General features: G+C 39.7%; 1 protein-coding gene across 2 annotated transcripts in view; it reads right to left on the bottom strand.

Moving 5' to 3' along the window:
- samd14 (sterile alpha motif domain containing 14) overlaps positions 1 to 16,241 on the bottom strand; it is a 214,208-nt gene that overhangs the window by 56,287 nt on the left and 141,680 nt on the right. For both annotated transcript variants that reach the window (XM_072561668.1, XM_072561667.1), the window contains 2 exons: positions 14,341 to 14,418; positions 8,881 to 9,064 (listed from right to left, as the gene is read on the bottom strand). In XM_072561668.1, the coding sequence (XP_072417769.1) occupies positions 8,881 to 9,064; positions 14,341 to 14,418 (262 nt within the window). The remainder of the gene's footprint in view (positions 1 to 8,880; positions 9,065 to 14,340; positions 14,419 to 16,241) is intronic.

Raw genomic sequence — 16,241 nt, 5'->3', positions numbered from 1 at the left:
CTCTCTCTCTCTCTCTCTTTCACTCTCTCCCCCACATGCATGCCTACACACATACAAATCTATGGGGTGAATTTGTGTTTGCAGAATTGTATTTTCAGATTCATTCTATTTTGTTCAAAAAGTACACAATCTGTAGGCAGTCAATCCATGTGACATTTTATAAATTCCTATTTTGGAAATACAACCAATCTGACTCAAGGTTGGGATACAGACAGACGCTAACCTCACACCTTTAATGCATTGTTTGAGCTGAGAAGTCACCTTTTTTTAATAAAACCTTAAGTTATTTCAGGAATGTGAATTGAAAAAGGCTCTGGGATTTGCATATTCATGAATCAAAATCTGCAACCCCTTCTAAAAGATGAAAGACTTAACAGCAATCTAGGTTTGTTCAATATATTGCATCAGTTGTCTGACAATATGATCTTTTGCTATAAATTCTGTGTTCTATGATCCTGCTCCACTGATGAGGGAGCAGTGCCGAAAGCTTTTATTTCCAAATAAACCTGTTGGACTATAACCTGGTATTGTGTGATTTTTAACTTCAGCCTGTGATTAGAAGAGCAGTGAGAAGGTCCATGCTGATGGTAAGGCAGTGTTGGTCCAATGAGGTGTCCGTTTGAGAGGCTGGGGTAGGTGGATCTGGAGCCAGGGTCAGAGAGTGCAAATTGCTGGAGTGACTGTAAGGCAGGGGAAGACAAAGGGAAGGTGCAACATAGGAAGTGAGGGAGGAGAAAGAGGCTGCCAAAGTGAGGGGTAAGAAGGAAGAAGATGGAAAGAGGGAAAGGGAAGCTGTAAACGTGGGGGCTAGAGAGAGAGGAGGGAGGCTGAAACAATTCATTACCTCAATCAGGTCTCTTATAAGGTTTAATTTCAAGTCATTATAGTCACATCTCCCCATTAGATTGAAAAGACTATGTACAAAATTACAGATTTACTTGATTAGTGAACTCTTTTATCGTTTGCTGTTTCAAGAATGGTGTTACTTCTGGGCTGAAATAGTAGTCAGAGCATTTCAGTATCTCTTTAAAATTTGTCATGTTTTGAGTTCTGCTTGGCCCATTTCTGAAATTAAACCTTCCTGGCATTACTTTGCCTAATGTCATAGGTCCTAATGCGATTACATTTTTTATCTTTTTAAAGACTTATTTTCAGTAGCACGGTGGCTCAATGATGAGCAATGTTGCCTCACAGTGCCAGAAAGCAAGGCTCGATTCCAGCCTTGGGGGACTCTCTGTGTAGACTTGACACATTCTGCCCATGTCTGCATGGCTTTCTTCCAGGTTCTCTGGAAGATATGCAGGGTAGGGTGGATTGGCCATGCTAAATTGCCTCGTGATGTACAGGGATATATAGCCTAGCCTACATGGACTAACCATAGAAATGCAGGGTTATGCAGACTGGGTGGTCTGGGTGGGATGTACTTCAGAGGGTTGATGTAGGGATTCGATAATGGTCATCCTAATGTCAAGTGCAGTCATGCTCATCTGACCTTCCAGAATTTAACTCTTTTGTCCTTGTATGAACCAAGGCTATAATAACACCCGGAGCTCAGTAGTCCCAGCAGAACCCAAACTGTGTGTCTGAGCAAGTTATTGTTGAGCAAGTGTTGCTTGGCAGCACTTTTCATCACTTTACTGATGATGGAGAGTAAACTGATGGGATGGTAATTGGCCAGATTGAATTTGTCCTTTTCTCATATTTGGGACCTACCTCGGAAATTTTCCATTTTGTTGGATAGTTGTCAGTATTGTCGATGTACTGGGACAGCATGACTAGAGATCCAGCAAGTTCTGGAGTACATGTCTTCAAGACTAAAGCCAGAATTTGTCAGGGCCAATGGCCTTTGCAGCATCCAGTGCCAGTAGTACATTGTCACAGTGGATGGTGCCAGCTCAGCCCCATCCTCATGACCTGTCCTACCTGCCAATCTTCCTTCCCACCTATCTGCTCCACCCTCCTCTCTGACCTATCACCTTCATCCCCACCTCCATCCACCTGTTGTACTCTTGGCTACCTTCCCCCCAGCCCCACCCCCCTCTCATTTATCTCTCCACCTCAGAGGCCCCCTGCCTCATTCCTGATGAAAGGCTTTTGCCCAAAACGTTGATTTCCCTGCTCCTCAGATGCTGCCTGACCTGCTGTGCTTTTCCAGCACCACTCTAATCTAGACTCTGATCTCCAGCATCTGCAGTCCTCACTTTTGCCTTATTACATGCTGTCAAGTGTTAAATCTTTCAGACCCATATACAACACCATGAGACCTGCAACATCCAACCACTGTTCAGCATCATTCTGTCGAATTTCCTCTGTCTATAAGTGCAATACACTTCTGAATACAGTCCAGAACTTTCTTTTTAACAGTGTAAATAGTTTTAGCTACAAATGTTGGATTTGTAATTGACAAACCAGATCATCAGCCATCAGAGAATCTGTCTCATCAGTTATATTCCAGATTAGTGGTGCTAGAAGAGCACAGCAGTTCAGGCAGCATCCAAGAAACAGCGAAATCGACGTTTCGGGCAAATGTCGATTTCGCTGCTTCTTGGATGCTGCCTGAACTGCTGTGCTCTTCCAGCACCACTAATCCGGAATCTGGCTTCCAGCATCTGCAGTCATTGTTTCTACCTCATCAGTTATATAACTAGTGTGGTAAAGAGATTGTTTTTTGGCAAAACATTATTTCTTTTAGTCAATGTGCTGTCTTACTAATTCATATTATACTGCACATATTTTTTATGTATCTGTACCATGTTTTATGACTGAACTCAAATAAAAAATGGCAAAATGCAGTGAATATATTCAATAAATAGCCATGAGTGTGCTAATATTTTCATAGATTTCATTAGATTTTTCAAAAAAGAATCATTTTAACCTATTTATCTAATATTGTGGGCACATAAAAGAAACATTGAGATATGCTGTCATTAATAGCAGTTTAGGACTGGTGAATCCAGTACCTTATTGATCGTTTGTAATTCTGTTAACTTACAATAGATTCTTGAGCAGCTAGATTTTCTACTGTACAAATAGGCTGGAAATGTTGCTGATTACTTCCATTACTTTAAATAGATAGGTTGTTCAATACTATTTTAAGTCTTACAGAGCGAAAGTCTCTCTCAGATAATTTTTTACACTTTTAACTATCTTATAGAACCCCCATGACACAACAGTCTTTCTAAAATGAGCTCTGATATTGTCTGCAATGTAACATTATGGATCTGATGTAGTCAAGACAAGGTTTACCTTGTTAAATTTCAGGTAACTTCAGGTAAACTTTTTGGTAAACTTCTGCAAAAACCCTCATCAATTTAAACCCTCATGATTTCCAGAAATTACTTCTACTTCTGGCTCGGTGGTTAGCACTGCAGACTCACAGTGCCAGGGAGGCAGGTTTGATTCCACTTCGGGCGACTGTCTGTGTGGAGTTGGCACATTGTCCCCGTGTCTGTGTGGGTTTCTCCGGTGCTCCAGTTTCCTCCCACAGTCCAAAGATGTGCAAATTAAGTGAATTAGCCATGCTAAATTGCCCATAGTATTCAGGGAGGTGTAGGTTAGATGCTTTAGTTAGGGGTATATGGACAGTATTCGAGAGTGTAATGCTGGAAAAGCACAGCAGGTCAGGCAGCACCCGAGGAGCTGGAGAATCGATGTTTCGGGCGTAAGCCCTTCGTGAGGACATTTCCTGATGCCCAAAATGTCAATTCTCCTGCTCATCGGTTGCTGCCTGACCTGCTGCGCTTTTCCAGCAGTATACTCACAACTCAAAGCTCCAGTATCTGCAGTCCTCCCTTTCTCCTAGTAAATGTAGAGCAATAGGGTAGGGGAATGGGTCTGGGTGGGTTACTGTTTGGAGGGTCAGTGTGGACCTGTTGGACCTATTGGCTTGTTTCCACACTGTAGGGATTCTACGATTCTATGAATTCTGTTCCCTCATTAAGCCGAAGTTTTCACTTTGGGTGCATTTGGGATATTTTACCTAAGAAGGATTTAAAACGATGCTTGATACATATCATTCAAATTTCTAATAAAAAATCATCTAAGTAACTATAAACACGATATCTTCTATAACTTCTATGAACCAGCTCAATTAGATAAAATAGTAGAACATGAGTGATTATTTTATTATACATTTTTAATTTTGCTGATAAAGGACACACTTTGTCAAGGTTTTTCATCTTACATTCATCAGGATAAGTACATCTTGATAGTGACTGTGACCTTCTAAAATCTGAAAAAAAATTTGTTAGGAGATTTGCAGTCATCATCAGAAATATCAGAGGATTTTATTCTTCCTAACCCTTCAGTGCCCAAAACATGAAGAGCTTTGATTATCTGTCACTCTTTGAACAGTTGTTTACTGATCCATTAAAATTAGGATTGATTATTTCTTTTAGGAATTGAAATTCAGACAGAATATCCATGTTATGGCAAACCATGGTTGAATGTATAGTTTCTATCTATCTTTTTCAGTTTGTGCACTCTAAATGCCAGAGGAAAAATTAGTATTGTAGTATAGTGATTTATTTAGTTTATATTTTCATTAATTTTAAAAGTGGTTCATTTTCAATGGTTTTGAAATTGTTTGTTAGCTTATCTCATTCTTGTTGTGCCTATACAAGTTGGAGGCTTTTGGTAGCAGCATTTTGCACTTTCTGGAAATGGTTTCTTAGATCGGAGCTAACCTTCAGCATTTCTAACCTTCAGCACTGCTGCATTTTATTTTCTAAATTAGATCGGCAACAACTTTTCCTGTTTGGGTTTTTAAAGAAGTGATAGAGTTTTCATGGTGGTTCTATACAGTTTTATAGCTTTTACTTTTGGCTTAGCATTTTAGTCTTGATTGTTAAATTTACCTCCAAAATCAGGGAAATGATGGGGAATGATGATTGTTAAACGAAATATTTTTCACAATTGCTTGCTGCTATCACCTTTTCAACATTTATCAGCCACTTATTGCTACTAATTAGCTGTCATGACTAGCTTTCAATAGCTTTTGGTGTCCACTTGATGCCACCTTGATCCAGTTTGTGGGCACTCATATGTTAGTCCACATAACATATATCGCAAATAGTTGATTCTTTTTTGAGACAGATGCCCTTATTTACAACACTAACTATTTACAAGGTTACACCATCACAGACTCAAATGAAGATCTGGTTTCTTTTCTTGTAATTACATGTACCCAAGTACAGTGAAAAACTTTGTTTGCGAGCAGAACAGGCAGATTATACTCAAAACGTGTGGCACTGGAAAAGCACAGCAGGCCTGGCGGCATTCAAAGAGCAGGAGAGTGAACAATTCGAGCATAAGCCATTCATCAGGAATGTGGGGGAGGAAAGTGGCTGAAAGATAAATAGGAGGGTGAGGGTGGGGGTGGGGTGAGGTAGCTGGCAAGGCGGTAGGTAAATGCAGGTGGGGGGATGATGGTGATAGGTTGGAGGGGAGGGTGGAGAGGATTAGTGGGAAGGAAGATGGACAGGTAGGACAGTTCAAGAGGGCAGTGCCAAGTTGCAAGGTTGGATCTGGGATGAGGTTGGGGGAGGGGAGATGAGGAAACGGTGAAGTCAATGTTGATGCCGTGTGGTTGGAGGGTCCCAAGGCAGAAGATGAGGCGTTCTTCCTCCCGGCGTTAGTGGTTTAGATTTGGTGGTGGAGGAGGCCCAGGACTTGCATGTCCTTGGTGGAGTGGGAGGGGGAGTTGAATTGGTTGGCCACAGGGCGGTGGGGTTGTTCGGTGTGTGTGTCCTAGAGATGTTCTCTGAAACATTCCATGAGTTGGAGCCTGTCTACCTAATGTAGAGGAGACTACATTGAGAGCAACGGACACAATAGAGGAGGTGTTTGGATGTGCAGGAAAATCTCTGCTGGATGTGAAAGGATCCTATGGGGCCTTGGATGGAGGTGAGTGGGGAGGTGTGGGCACAGGTTTTACACCCCTTGCTTGGCAAGGGAAGGTACCAGTAGTGGAGGGTAGTTTGGTGAAAGACATGAACCTAATGAAGAAGTTGCAGAGGGAATGGTCTCTACAGAATGCTGATAGGGTTTGGAAGGGAAGTATATCTCTGGTGGTGGGGTCTGATTGTAGGTGGTGGGAACAACGGAGGATAATGCGCTGTATCCAGAGATTAGTGGGGTAGAAGGTGAGGACTGGGGGTGTTCAAACCTTGTCGTGGTTGGAGGGCTGGGGTTTAAGGACGAAGGCTCAGGAAGTGGAGGAGATGTGTTGGAGGGCATTGTTGATCATGTGGGTGGGGAAACTGCGGTCCTTGAAATAGGGGGTCATCTGGGATGTCCTGGAGTGGAATTGGGAGCAGATACGGCGGAGGTGGAGGAATTGGGAGTAAGGGATAGTGTTTTTACAGGAGGGGATAGGAGGAGGTCTAAACCAGGTAGTGTGGGAGTTAGTGGGTTAGAAGTTGACATCCATGTTGTGTCAGTCACTGGAGATGGTGACGGAGAGGTCCAGGAAGGGGAAGAAGGTGTCCGAGATGGTCCAGATAGACTTGGGATCAGGGTGGAAGGTGTTTCGAAGTTGATGAACTGTTCAGCCTCCTCCTGGGAGCACGTGGTGGCACCGATACAGTCATCAATATAATGGTGGAAAAGATGGGGGGACAGTGCCAGTGTAACTGCAGAAGATGGACTATTCCATGTATCCATGTATGAAAAGGCAAGCAAAGCTGGGGTCTACCCCAGGGCCCATGATTACACCATTAGTATAAAGGAAATGGGAGGATTTGAAGAAATTGTTGAGGTTGAGGACCAGTTCCACAAATTGAATGAGTGTGTCGGTGGAGAGGTACTGGTTGGTTCAGCGGGAGAGGAAGGAACGGAGGACTTGGAGGCCTTTGCCATGGCGAATGGACATGTATAAGGACAAATAAGCAAGGACATACAGATCATAGGATGTTTAGACAGAGTGAGGCATATAGGTTATACTGTGCAGGAGGTATGTGAAGCAAGATCAACATTAGCAAGGTCAACATTATTTGAAGTTAGAGAGACCATTCATTAATCTAATAGTGACAGGGAACAAGCTGTTCTTGAACCTGTTGAGGCATGTATTACTGCTTCTGTTTCTTCTAGCTTGTGCAACTCCTAGCTGATGTTATTTTGACGGTACTTTACACACACATAACTGACTGACAATAGTGACTCCATTACAAATAGCAGAAGAGAGAGAGAGAGAGAGAGAGAGAATTGCCTGAAGACAAGGCAACTATAGGTCATTCTGCTATAATGCAGGTTTTGTTAACACAAATTCACTGTAAGACAATTGACGAATTGGGGACACTGTTTCTAAAGCGCAAATATTTAAAGTGTGTGTTGGTTATAATGCAATTTTGGTCCCATTAGTTAAAAAGGTGCTGCTATTGCACCATTTTCTTCTAACACAAGATTGCACAAGAACAGAATTACTGCTTTATAGCAGAACTGACTGTACCTTTATATATATATCATATAATTCTAAGTATCATGTAACTATCTCAGATACAATGTCTGCGTGGTCTGAAATCTTTGCAATTATACACTACTTAGGTAACCTTTTGCTTAATCTGGGTCAGAATGAGGAATTCTACAGAAATCCAATCTGCATCATAATTTGTTTGGGAAATTAGTAAGTCTTTGTTTTTTAGCTCATATAAGGTATGTCTACTGATATACACATGGAACTTATCACATTACTTGAGACTTATGCCATCAGTGTTGAAATGGTACACACTCTATTTGCTTTCTCTTTTTCCTTAAAAGGACACTTTTCATGAAGAAAATAGATCTTTATAATTGGAGGGGAGAGAATCTAATAATCTCTGACTCTAGTAAAAGAAACTTGTAATACTTTTACTTACTAAACATTCAGAATAGAACAAAATCTCAAACATCTCACTATGACCTAATGCAGAAATTACTCTGACCCCTATATTTAGACTTTGGTTAATGAGATTTAGACATAAACATTCCAAGATGAAGCATGATTATAACATGCAAACATTGCATTCTGATTCAGTTGGTCCATCTTGTACAGTTTGTCTGACTGCTTCAACTCTATCACTGTCCTCCAAAGTGGCCTTGGAGACACACAACAACACAGAATTGCCAAGCAGAAACCGATAACCAAGTTCCGTCCCCATGAAGACGGCCTCAACCATGATCTTGGATTCATGTCATGCTACATGTGACCTGCAATATTGTTTTGTAATATCTTCCTTATTGGCCTGTTTTTACACCATCACCTTGATAACATGCTATGGATCTCTCTACCTTAATTGGTTTGTAAAATATTGGATTACTTGTTACTTTAGTTAGACTCCCGGCATGTGATTCTTATACTTAATGTGTTATTCCAGTCATTTAGTTCACCTCCAGCAGCACCTTCTTTTTACTTTTTTTGTAATTATCTCTCTGCATTAATTAATTGGATTATAGGTCATCCCCTCACTTGCTATTCAGCTGTTGACACTTTACTCACACTGTCTGACACTCTTGATCGCCTGCAGAGATCTACTATTCAGCTTGTTGATGCTCCACTCCCACCATTTGCATGATCTTTTAATCTCTCTGATTATAACGTCTCTGCCTGTGTGCTCTTTTCACTCAATCTGATGAAGGGACAGCGCTCAGAAAACTTGTGATTTCAAATAAACATTTTGGACTATGGCGCCATGTGACTTTTGACCTTTGTCCACCCCAGTCCAACACTAGCACCTCCACATCACAAAAGTCCCTAGCACAAACTCTAAGCACCAGAATTAGTAACAACATTAAATTCACCTTTCACAACCTTAAGCGAAGCCCTTGCTTTTGTAGAAAATGTAAAGATGTTTTGATCGCTCCATAAACTCCAAAATCAATTGTAACAGCAAACAACAGTCCTACCTGGGAAGCAGACTTTCTTGGGACCAGTCCCTGTGAGGACATCCTCGGTGAGCAGGTGGGTGACATTGTACCACTGGAGGGCATTGATCCTTTGCTGCTATCCATGAACCATGAGAAAGGCACAAACTGTGGCACTGCAGATTTGGCAGAGGCCAAGATGCTGATTGGACTTTCAAAAGATTCCCTACAAACAGGAAAGCACGAGAGTCAGGATAAAGACTTCTCACAAAGCGTAACTAACAATAAAATAGCAATTTTGTTCATGTCAGTTTAGAAAACGATGAACAAAAGCACTGCCATCGTCCAGAAGAAAGCTCATAGTGGAAAAATCACTCTGTGGACAGGCCTCAGTGCAACACGGAGAGATTATAAATTCCCTTTAGGAGATATTCCCTTATTAATAATGCAGAGGGTACTGTGAGCTTTATTAACTGGTTGTCCTGCCTGTCCCAGCTTCATTCAATAATCTGTCATGTACGCATTCAGATCTCCATGCTTCTGGAGCTCCTTACAATTGTGCTCCTTATTTTATATCATTTGTCCATGTTCTTCTTAACAAAATGCCTCATCTCACACTTCTCTGCATCGAACTTCATCAACCACCTATCCACCCACTTCACCAACTTGGTAATGGATTTTGAAATATTTCGTTGTTCTTAGAATTTACAATGCTTCCAAGTTTTGTATCAACTGCAAACTTTAACATTTTCCTTGTACACTAAGATTGAGATCATTTCTATACATCAGAAAAATCAAGAGTCCCACTGTACTGATCAGTGGAGAACTCCACCACAAACTGGCCAGAAAAATATCCACTGAAAATTACTCTCTGACTCATATCAATCAGCAAATTTTACACCCACATTGTTACTGTCCATTTTATCCCATAAGCTTTCATTTTTCTCACAAATCTGTTGTGTGGTAAAATAACAATGACTTCTGGAAGTCCATGTACACCACATCGACAGCATTCTACTCATTGACGCTTTTTTTTAGATTACTTATAGTGTGGAAACAGGCCCTTCGGCCCAACAAATCCACACCAACCAGCCAAAGCGCACCCACCCAGACCCATTCCTCTACACCTAACACTACGGGCAATTTAGCGTGGCCAATTCACCTAACCTGCACATTTTTGGACTGTGGGAGGAAACCCACGCAGACATGGGGAGAATGTGCAAACTCCACACAGTTGCCTGAGGCGGGAATTGAACCCGGATCTCTAGCGCTGTGAGGCAGCAGTGCTAACCATTGTGCCACCGTGCTGCCCAATTTCTGTTACCTCCTCAAAAAACTTCAAGTTAAATATGCTTTCTCCTTTAGAAATTTAATATAAGAAGCACTTCATAGAATTCCTACAATGTGGAAACAGGCCCTTCAGCACAACAAGTCCACAACACATTCTGAAGAGCAACCCACCCAGACCCATTTCCCTATATTTGCCCCAACTAATGCACACATTACTGAACACTACAGGCAATTTAGTGTGGCCAATTCACCTAAACTGCACATCTTTGGACTGTGGGAGGAAACCAGAGCACATGGAGAAAACCCATGCAGACACAGGGAGAGTATGCAAACTCCACACAGACTGAGGTTGGAATTGAACCCAGGTCCGTAGCGCTTTAAAGTAGCAGTGCTAGCCACTGAGCCACTGCTGCCTAAATAACCCTTCCTTTCCCACATAATTACTAATTCTAACTCAAATAATTGTTTCTAGCAGCCTTCCCACTACTGAAGGTTAAACTGACTGGTCTGCAATTGCTGGGCTTATCCTTGTAATATTTGTTTGTTCAGGGGTCTGATAGCCACAATTATCCAGAGCTCTTGGACCTCTCCTGAATCCAGGAAAAGGAGTCTAAACACACGCACCAGCTGGTTTCAAAACAGATTTTATACTACTGTTGTTAGAATACTGAATGGACTCAGAAACCTTTAACATTCGCCTGTACCTGTGTTTTTGTTTTTGTCGCTGTTTACCTATTATTTACTTATCTATGCTGCTTAACTCTGTGATCTGCCTGTATTGCTTGCAAGACAAAGCTTTTCACTGTGCCTCAGTACACGTGGCAATAAATTCAATTCAATTCCTTTAAACTTCCATGTTTTCTTCCATCAATGTGCTTCGATATATCCCATCCTGTCCCAGTACCTTGTCAACTTTTAGTCCTATCATCCATCCAGCACTTCTTCCTTATCGATTTTGAACCCCTCCATTGACAAATATTCCTCTTCAGCCACCATGACTTGGGAAGCTTCTACCTCTTTCGCAAACATAGATCCAAAGTATTTGTTTAATACCTGAGCCATGCCCCTTTCTCCAGCTGCAAATCCCCATTTTGGCCCCAAACCTTACTCCTTTTTGCATTCTTTGATTATATATAAGCCTAGAATAGACTTCATGCTATATGCCAGTCTTTTCTCATAATTGTTCTTTGTATCTCGATAATACTTCTTCAGCCCCTCCCTCCACAGCTTCTGATTTCCCCTTTGTTCTCAATTGTATTTCTGACCTGGTATCTGTTGTAAGTACACTTTCTTTTCCTTGTCTTATTGCTATCTGCTTGGATTTCCAAGATGCTCCAGATTTGTTTGTCCTACCTTTTACCTTTTGAGAGATTACACCTTGACTTCCCAGAACTATCTCCTGTGTGAATGTAGCCCATTGCTCAGTTACAAGTTTTCCTGCCAATTTTTCATTCCAGTTTGTCCTACCCTTCTCTGTTCATCCTCCATTGAAAGGGGCTGTCTGCCAGTTGTTCTGTTCTTACTCTGGATTGACCATTGTTGTTCTGAAACATCATCCCAAACCTTACCACACATTGATTATTGTTGCCTAAATTGTGTCTTACTGTAACTTGATCAATTGGCCCACCTCATTTCAAAGAACCAGGTCTATCAGTGTATCCTTTCTTATATACGCTGTAGGAAATTGTCGTGAACACAATCTAGGACCACTTCTCATTCCCCCTTACGTTATCAGTATCTGACAGTAAATTTGGATTTTTAAAGTCTGTATTATAATTATTCTATCATAAAGGCATACCTCTGTAACTTCCTACAGATTTTTTCCTCCGCATCTTTGTCACTAATAAGCAATCGAATTAAAAGAAAAATAAAGTTGCCACAGTCTTACCAGACCATATGGCTATTCTCCCAATAGAGAGGGATGACTGGTTTAACTTGACTGGCATCATGTCTCAGAAAAGGGGATAGGTTGAGAAGGACAGTTCTTTGTAGTGACCTCAGTCAGTGAAGGAAATGAATTCATGCTGTTGGTGCTACTCTGCATCCCCATCCAGCTGCCAAGCTGACTGTGCTAACCAACCCCCTTGGCAGTCTACAGACTACACTGAGCTGTGTATTTACACCCTTTTGTTCCTTAGCTTGAGCCAAATTGATTCTTGCCCTATACTCCATTTATCCAGTATTGCGATGCTCTCCTTAACCAATACTGTGATGCTTCCACCTTACCTTTCTTTTACTGTCTTTTCTGAACAGATTGCACCAGCATTTTCTGTTTTACTTTTAGATTTCCAACATGAAACAAAATGAAGTTAGCTACAGCTCACATGATGCAGTTGAATGGCAGAGTGAGTTGAGGGCCTGAGGCCTCCTCCTATTCCTATTATTACCATATTATTGCTATGAAATAAATACTGGAATATAGAGAAGCACAGCTTATAGCAGAAATGAAATTACTGAGGTGAATGTAATACTCAGTGCACTGAGATTTCCAATCTGATTTATTTTAGGAAGTTTACAGATGTTTAAATGTTAAAATGAAAGGAGTGTGGTAGCTTCAGTGCATTTGTGGATTTCAATACCTTTTCAATGAGGATCCCATCCCAGAGACAATGCATTAGCTTACAAACTAATCCATTTAGAATCCACGGCAATAACCTTTACAAGCCATACATTCTGTATTCACAAAGTAAAGCTGGCACATGATTACATTTGTGTATATGCTTAGAAAGCTTAACAATTTAAAAATAGGCAAAAAAATAACTTGATTGAATTTAATGATTTCAAACCATCACCTTTTATCGTTTCATATGTATGAACCAAAACAAAACCTTCAAGTTGACTTCCAATAAAAACTTCTATCTAACATTAACCCAGTCCAATCGCTTTTAGGTGTTGCTTCACCTGTACTGTAATTTCAAAAATATCTAATTCTAACAAAGCATGAAGCTAGAAATGACCACTGGTAAGGGCTAAGCCTCAATAGGTTACCATCACATTCTTCTATCTCGTATTCAAATGGTTTGATTATAAATGTCCCCCATGCTACCCATAGATTTGGTTGACTGGCAATCTAAAGTCACAGCAGGAAAGTAAGCCACTACATTTGCTGAATGATTGATGAACTGGCAGTTTCAAATACTAGTTGATTTTTTTATTTGATGATATTACAACTTTTTGGCAGAAGTATTTTCAATTCACCTTTTATTCTTCAGTAATATTATTTAATTTGTCAAATTAATCTTTCCTTTGAAGAATTATGTCTTTTTTATTATTAATGCCATTTAATATTAATCTATCACATAATGCTTTATATCTTTGATTTCAATAGATTTTCACTTTTATTTTATCATGGTGTAAAATAGAATAATTAAGAACTTGAAACTTTATAAGTATTGTACACAAGGAAACAGCAACTTTAAAGGTGTCATTTACCTTGAGGATTGAGCTATTCACATATATGGAGCTTAAGCCAGATGTGTGGGATTGTAATTCTTGAAGACATTATCAGGAATTGCAATTTCTTTTTCCAGATTCTGATGGAGTCGCACTTAAATTCCAACATTTCTGTTTTTAATTCATAGCAATACATGTAAGGTTGTTTACCAAACTTAAAATGTACTCTATTTACCAGCAATACGTAGTAAAAGGAAAACTTGAAAGGCTGAATGTTTTTCTCAGCATATGAGATTGAAGTGCTGATTCTATAATTCCCTTCCATTTGCAGCATGTAAAAAGTGGGAACATGACAATGAAGACCTCCATTCTGCATCAGGTTCTCTCCTGTTAGGAAAACAAGGCTTGCCAAACCTATAAGCTTGCCCTGAAATCTCATTCAATTGAAGATTAATCTCCAAACTAATCCTGTGAGCAACTTAGGAGAAATATCACTGGTGCTTTTTCTTTCTCATTTTCTTTGAGTTCTTTTGCCTATTTCACATATGGGGAGGGGAGTAAGGCAAACTGGCAATCAAGAATCACCTAATTGTGTACAGGGTTTGTTTTCCCACTGTCATCGGAAAGTGGATTGATCTAAGGATTCACACATCAATTGATCAGTGATGGGAATGAAGGACAGGGCAGTTGGAGGTGAAAACCTCCAACCCACTTGGTGTGTTGCTACCACAAGGAAGGCTCTTGAGTCATTCTGTAACCTCAATATATCTTTTTATGTCAGAAACTATCACAGTTCATAAAGTAAAAGTTTGATTTTACCTGCTACCAGTAGACAGTCTGTTAGCTGTCTTCTCTGCTTTCCTTCCTTTTGAGGAGGAGGCTCTTCTTAACTGTACCCTGTAAATGGTGCAGGCATTTATTATAAAACCAAAGCATCAACATTTGATTCTCTCAAGGTCTGTTAATGATTTTTCTACAAACTGTTAGAAATATATCGCTTCCACTCGATTGAGTTTTATATCATAATTATGGGATCATGGAAAATCACAGGATGGATGTCACTCAGTTCATTCTGCATGTACTAGCTCTTCCAAAGTGAGGTCTGATTTACTCATTCACCTGCTCTTTCCTCATAGCCCTGTACAATTGTTCCCTTCGTGTATTTACACAATTTTTTTCAAAGTTTCATTTGAATTTGTTTTCAGGCTGTAAAGTCCAGATCATGCCAGCTTACAACCTAATTGTCACCTCTTTTTGCAATCATGTTGAGTCTGATTTCTCATCTTTTTGCCAATGGATCCAAGTCTTCCTTATTTATCCTTTTAAGACTGTTCCTGATTTTGAGCATCTCTATCAATCGTCTGTTAACTGATCCTGCTTGAAAGGAAACAACTGCAGCCTCTCGTTCCAAATAGGAAGTTCTGCACTCACTTTAAGGTCTTGATGTCCTTACTAAACTGCAGTGCCCAAAATTGAACATAGTACTGTAGCTGAAGCCCATTCAATATTAATAAAGATTTTGCAGAACTTCCTTATTTAAAATTCTGATGGATTCGGCCTTTGTTGATTGTCAGTCTGTAATCAAAACAATCAGCAATTAGTTAGAATCCATACCTATCTAATGGCTATAATTTACTAATATTTGGTTTAAATCCTATTTTCACAGTGCAACACATGGATCGTGTGTGTTTGCCGTCAAGGTTGATGTTGCATCATCTGTAGCATTGGACAAAACTTCTACTAATAACCCAAAAATCTCATTTTTTAAGAACAACCTTCTTAATATGTATTATCCATTTTCTGGAGTGTTTGTGTGAAGTCTATGGTGAAATCTATAAATCGAGTTGTCCCTAACAAAATTTGTTGATTTATAGATAGGGGAATTCTAACCTCAGTTATTCAGAATCACTGCTGGTGGCCTTTATCATATGATAATGTTCAATGGAAACAGTTTTAAAATTATTATTCGACTTTCACATGAACATGATTGTATATTCTTCTCTTGAACTATCTTTATACCTCCATTTATGACTTATTTCTGTACTTTTATCTGACCACTTATTATCTGAAACTTTCTTGCCCTATTTCACATACAGCTTATGTTTTATTTATTTTCTGCATTCACATATTCTGGTCAAGAATTTTTATTGACAGACTTTCTAATTTAGTAAGTCTAAACAAAACATTTTTTTCAACATTTTTAATGCCAAAGTAATGATCCTTTGTTACTCCTGAAGCAAGTAATGAGCCACTTAACCAGAAAACATTTTAATGATGCTTCAGTATTGGGCAAGGAGTTGAAATGGAAAATGTCAAACCAATCTATTCACAAGAGAATATGTATCATCAGGCCATATAGAGGCATTCTTAATACTGCTGCTCAAGAATGAAATAGTTCAGTTAAAGATTCAGAGAAGAAAATTCTTCTTGTTGGGAGAGTTTAAACAAACAGAAGTGAATCTCCATTCCATTTTACACTCCATCTGTAATTAATTTCCAAAATGCAGTCCTTGTTAATACATCCATGCTAAATGTTATGTTATAATGTAACCATGTTATAATATAACCATATTACTTTAAATTTCAATTTAAGCCACTTAATTTATTTTCAACCAAAATTAAAGAAAAGACCAGATTTTGTTTTCAAAATCCAAACCATTAATGCGGTACACTCCTTCTTTCTGCTTCTCCCACTTCGCTTTCGATTAGGAGATTCTTTT

This window comes from Chiloscyllium punctatum, chromosome 42 (assembly GCF_047496795.1).
Source record: "Chiloscyllium punctatum isolate Juve2018m chromosome 42, sChiPun1.3, whole genome shotgun sequence".
NCBI classification, from domain to species: domain Eukaryota; kingdom Metazoa; phylum Chordata; class Chondrichthyes; order Orectolobiformes; family Hemiscylliidae; genus Chiloscyllium; species Chiloscyllium punctatum.
This window is presented reverse-complemented; position numbering and strand designations above follow the sequence as displayed.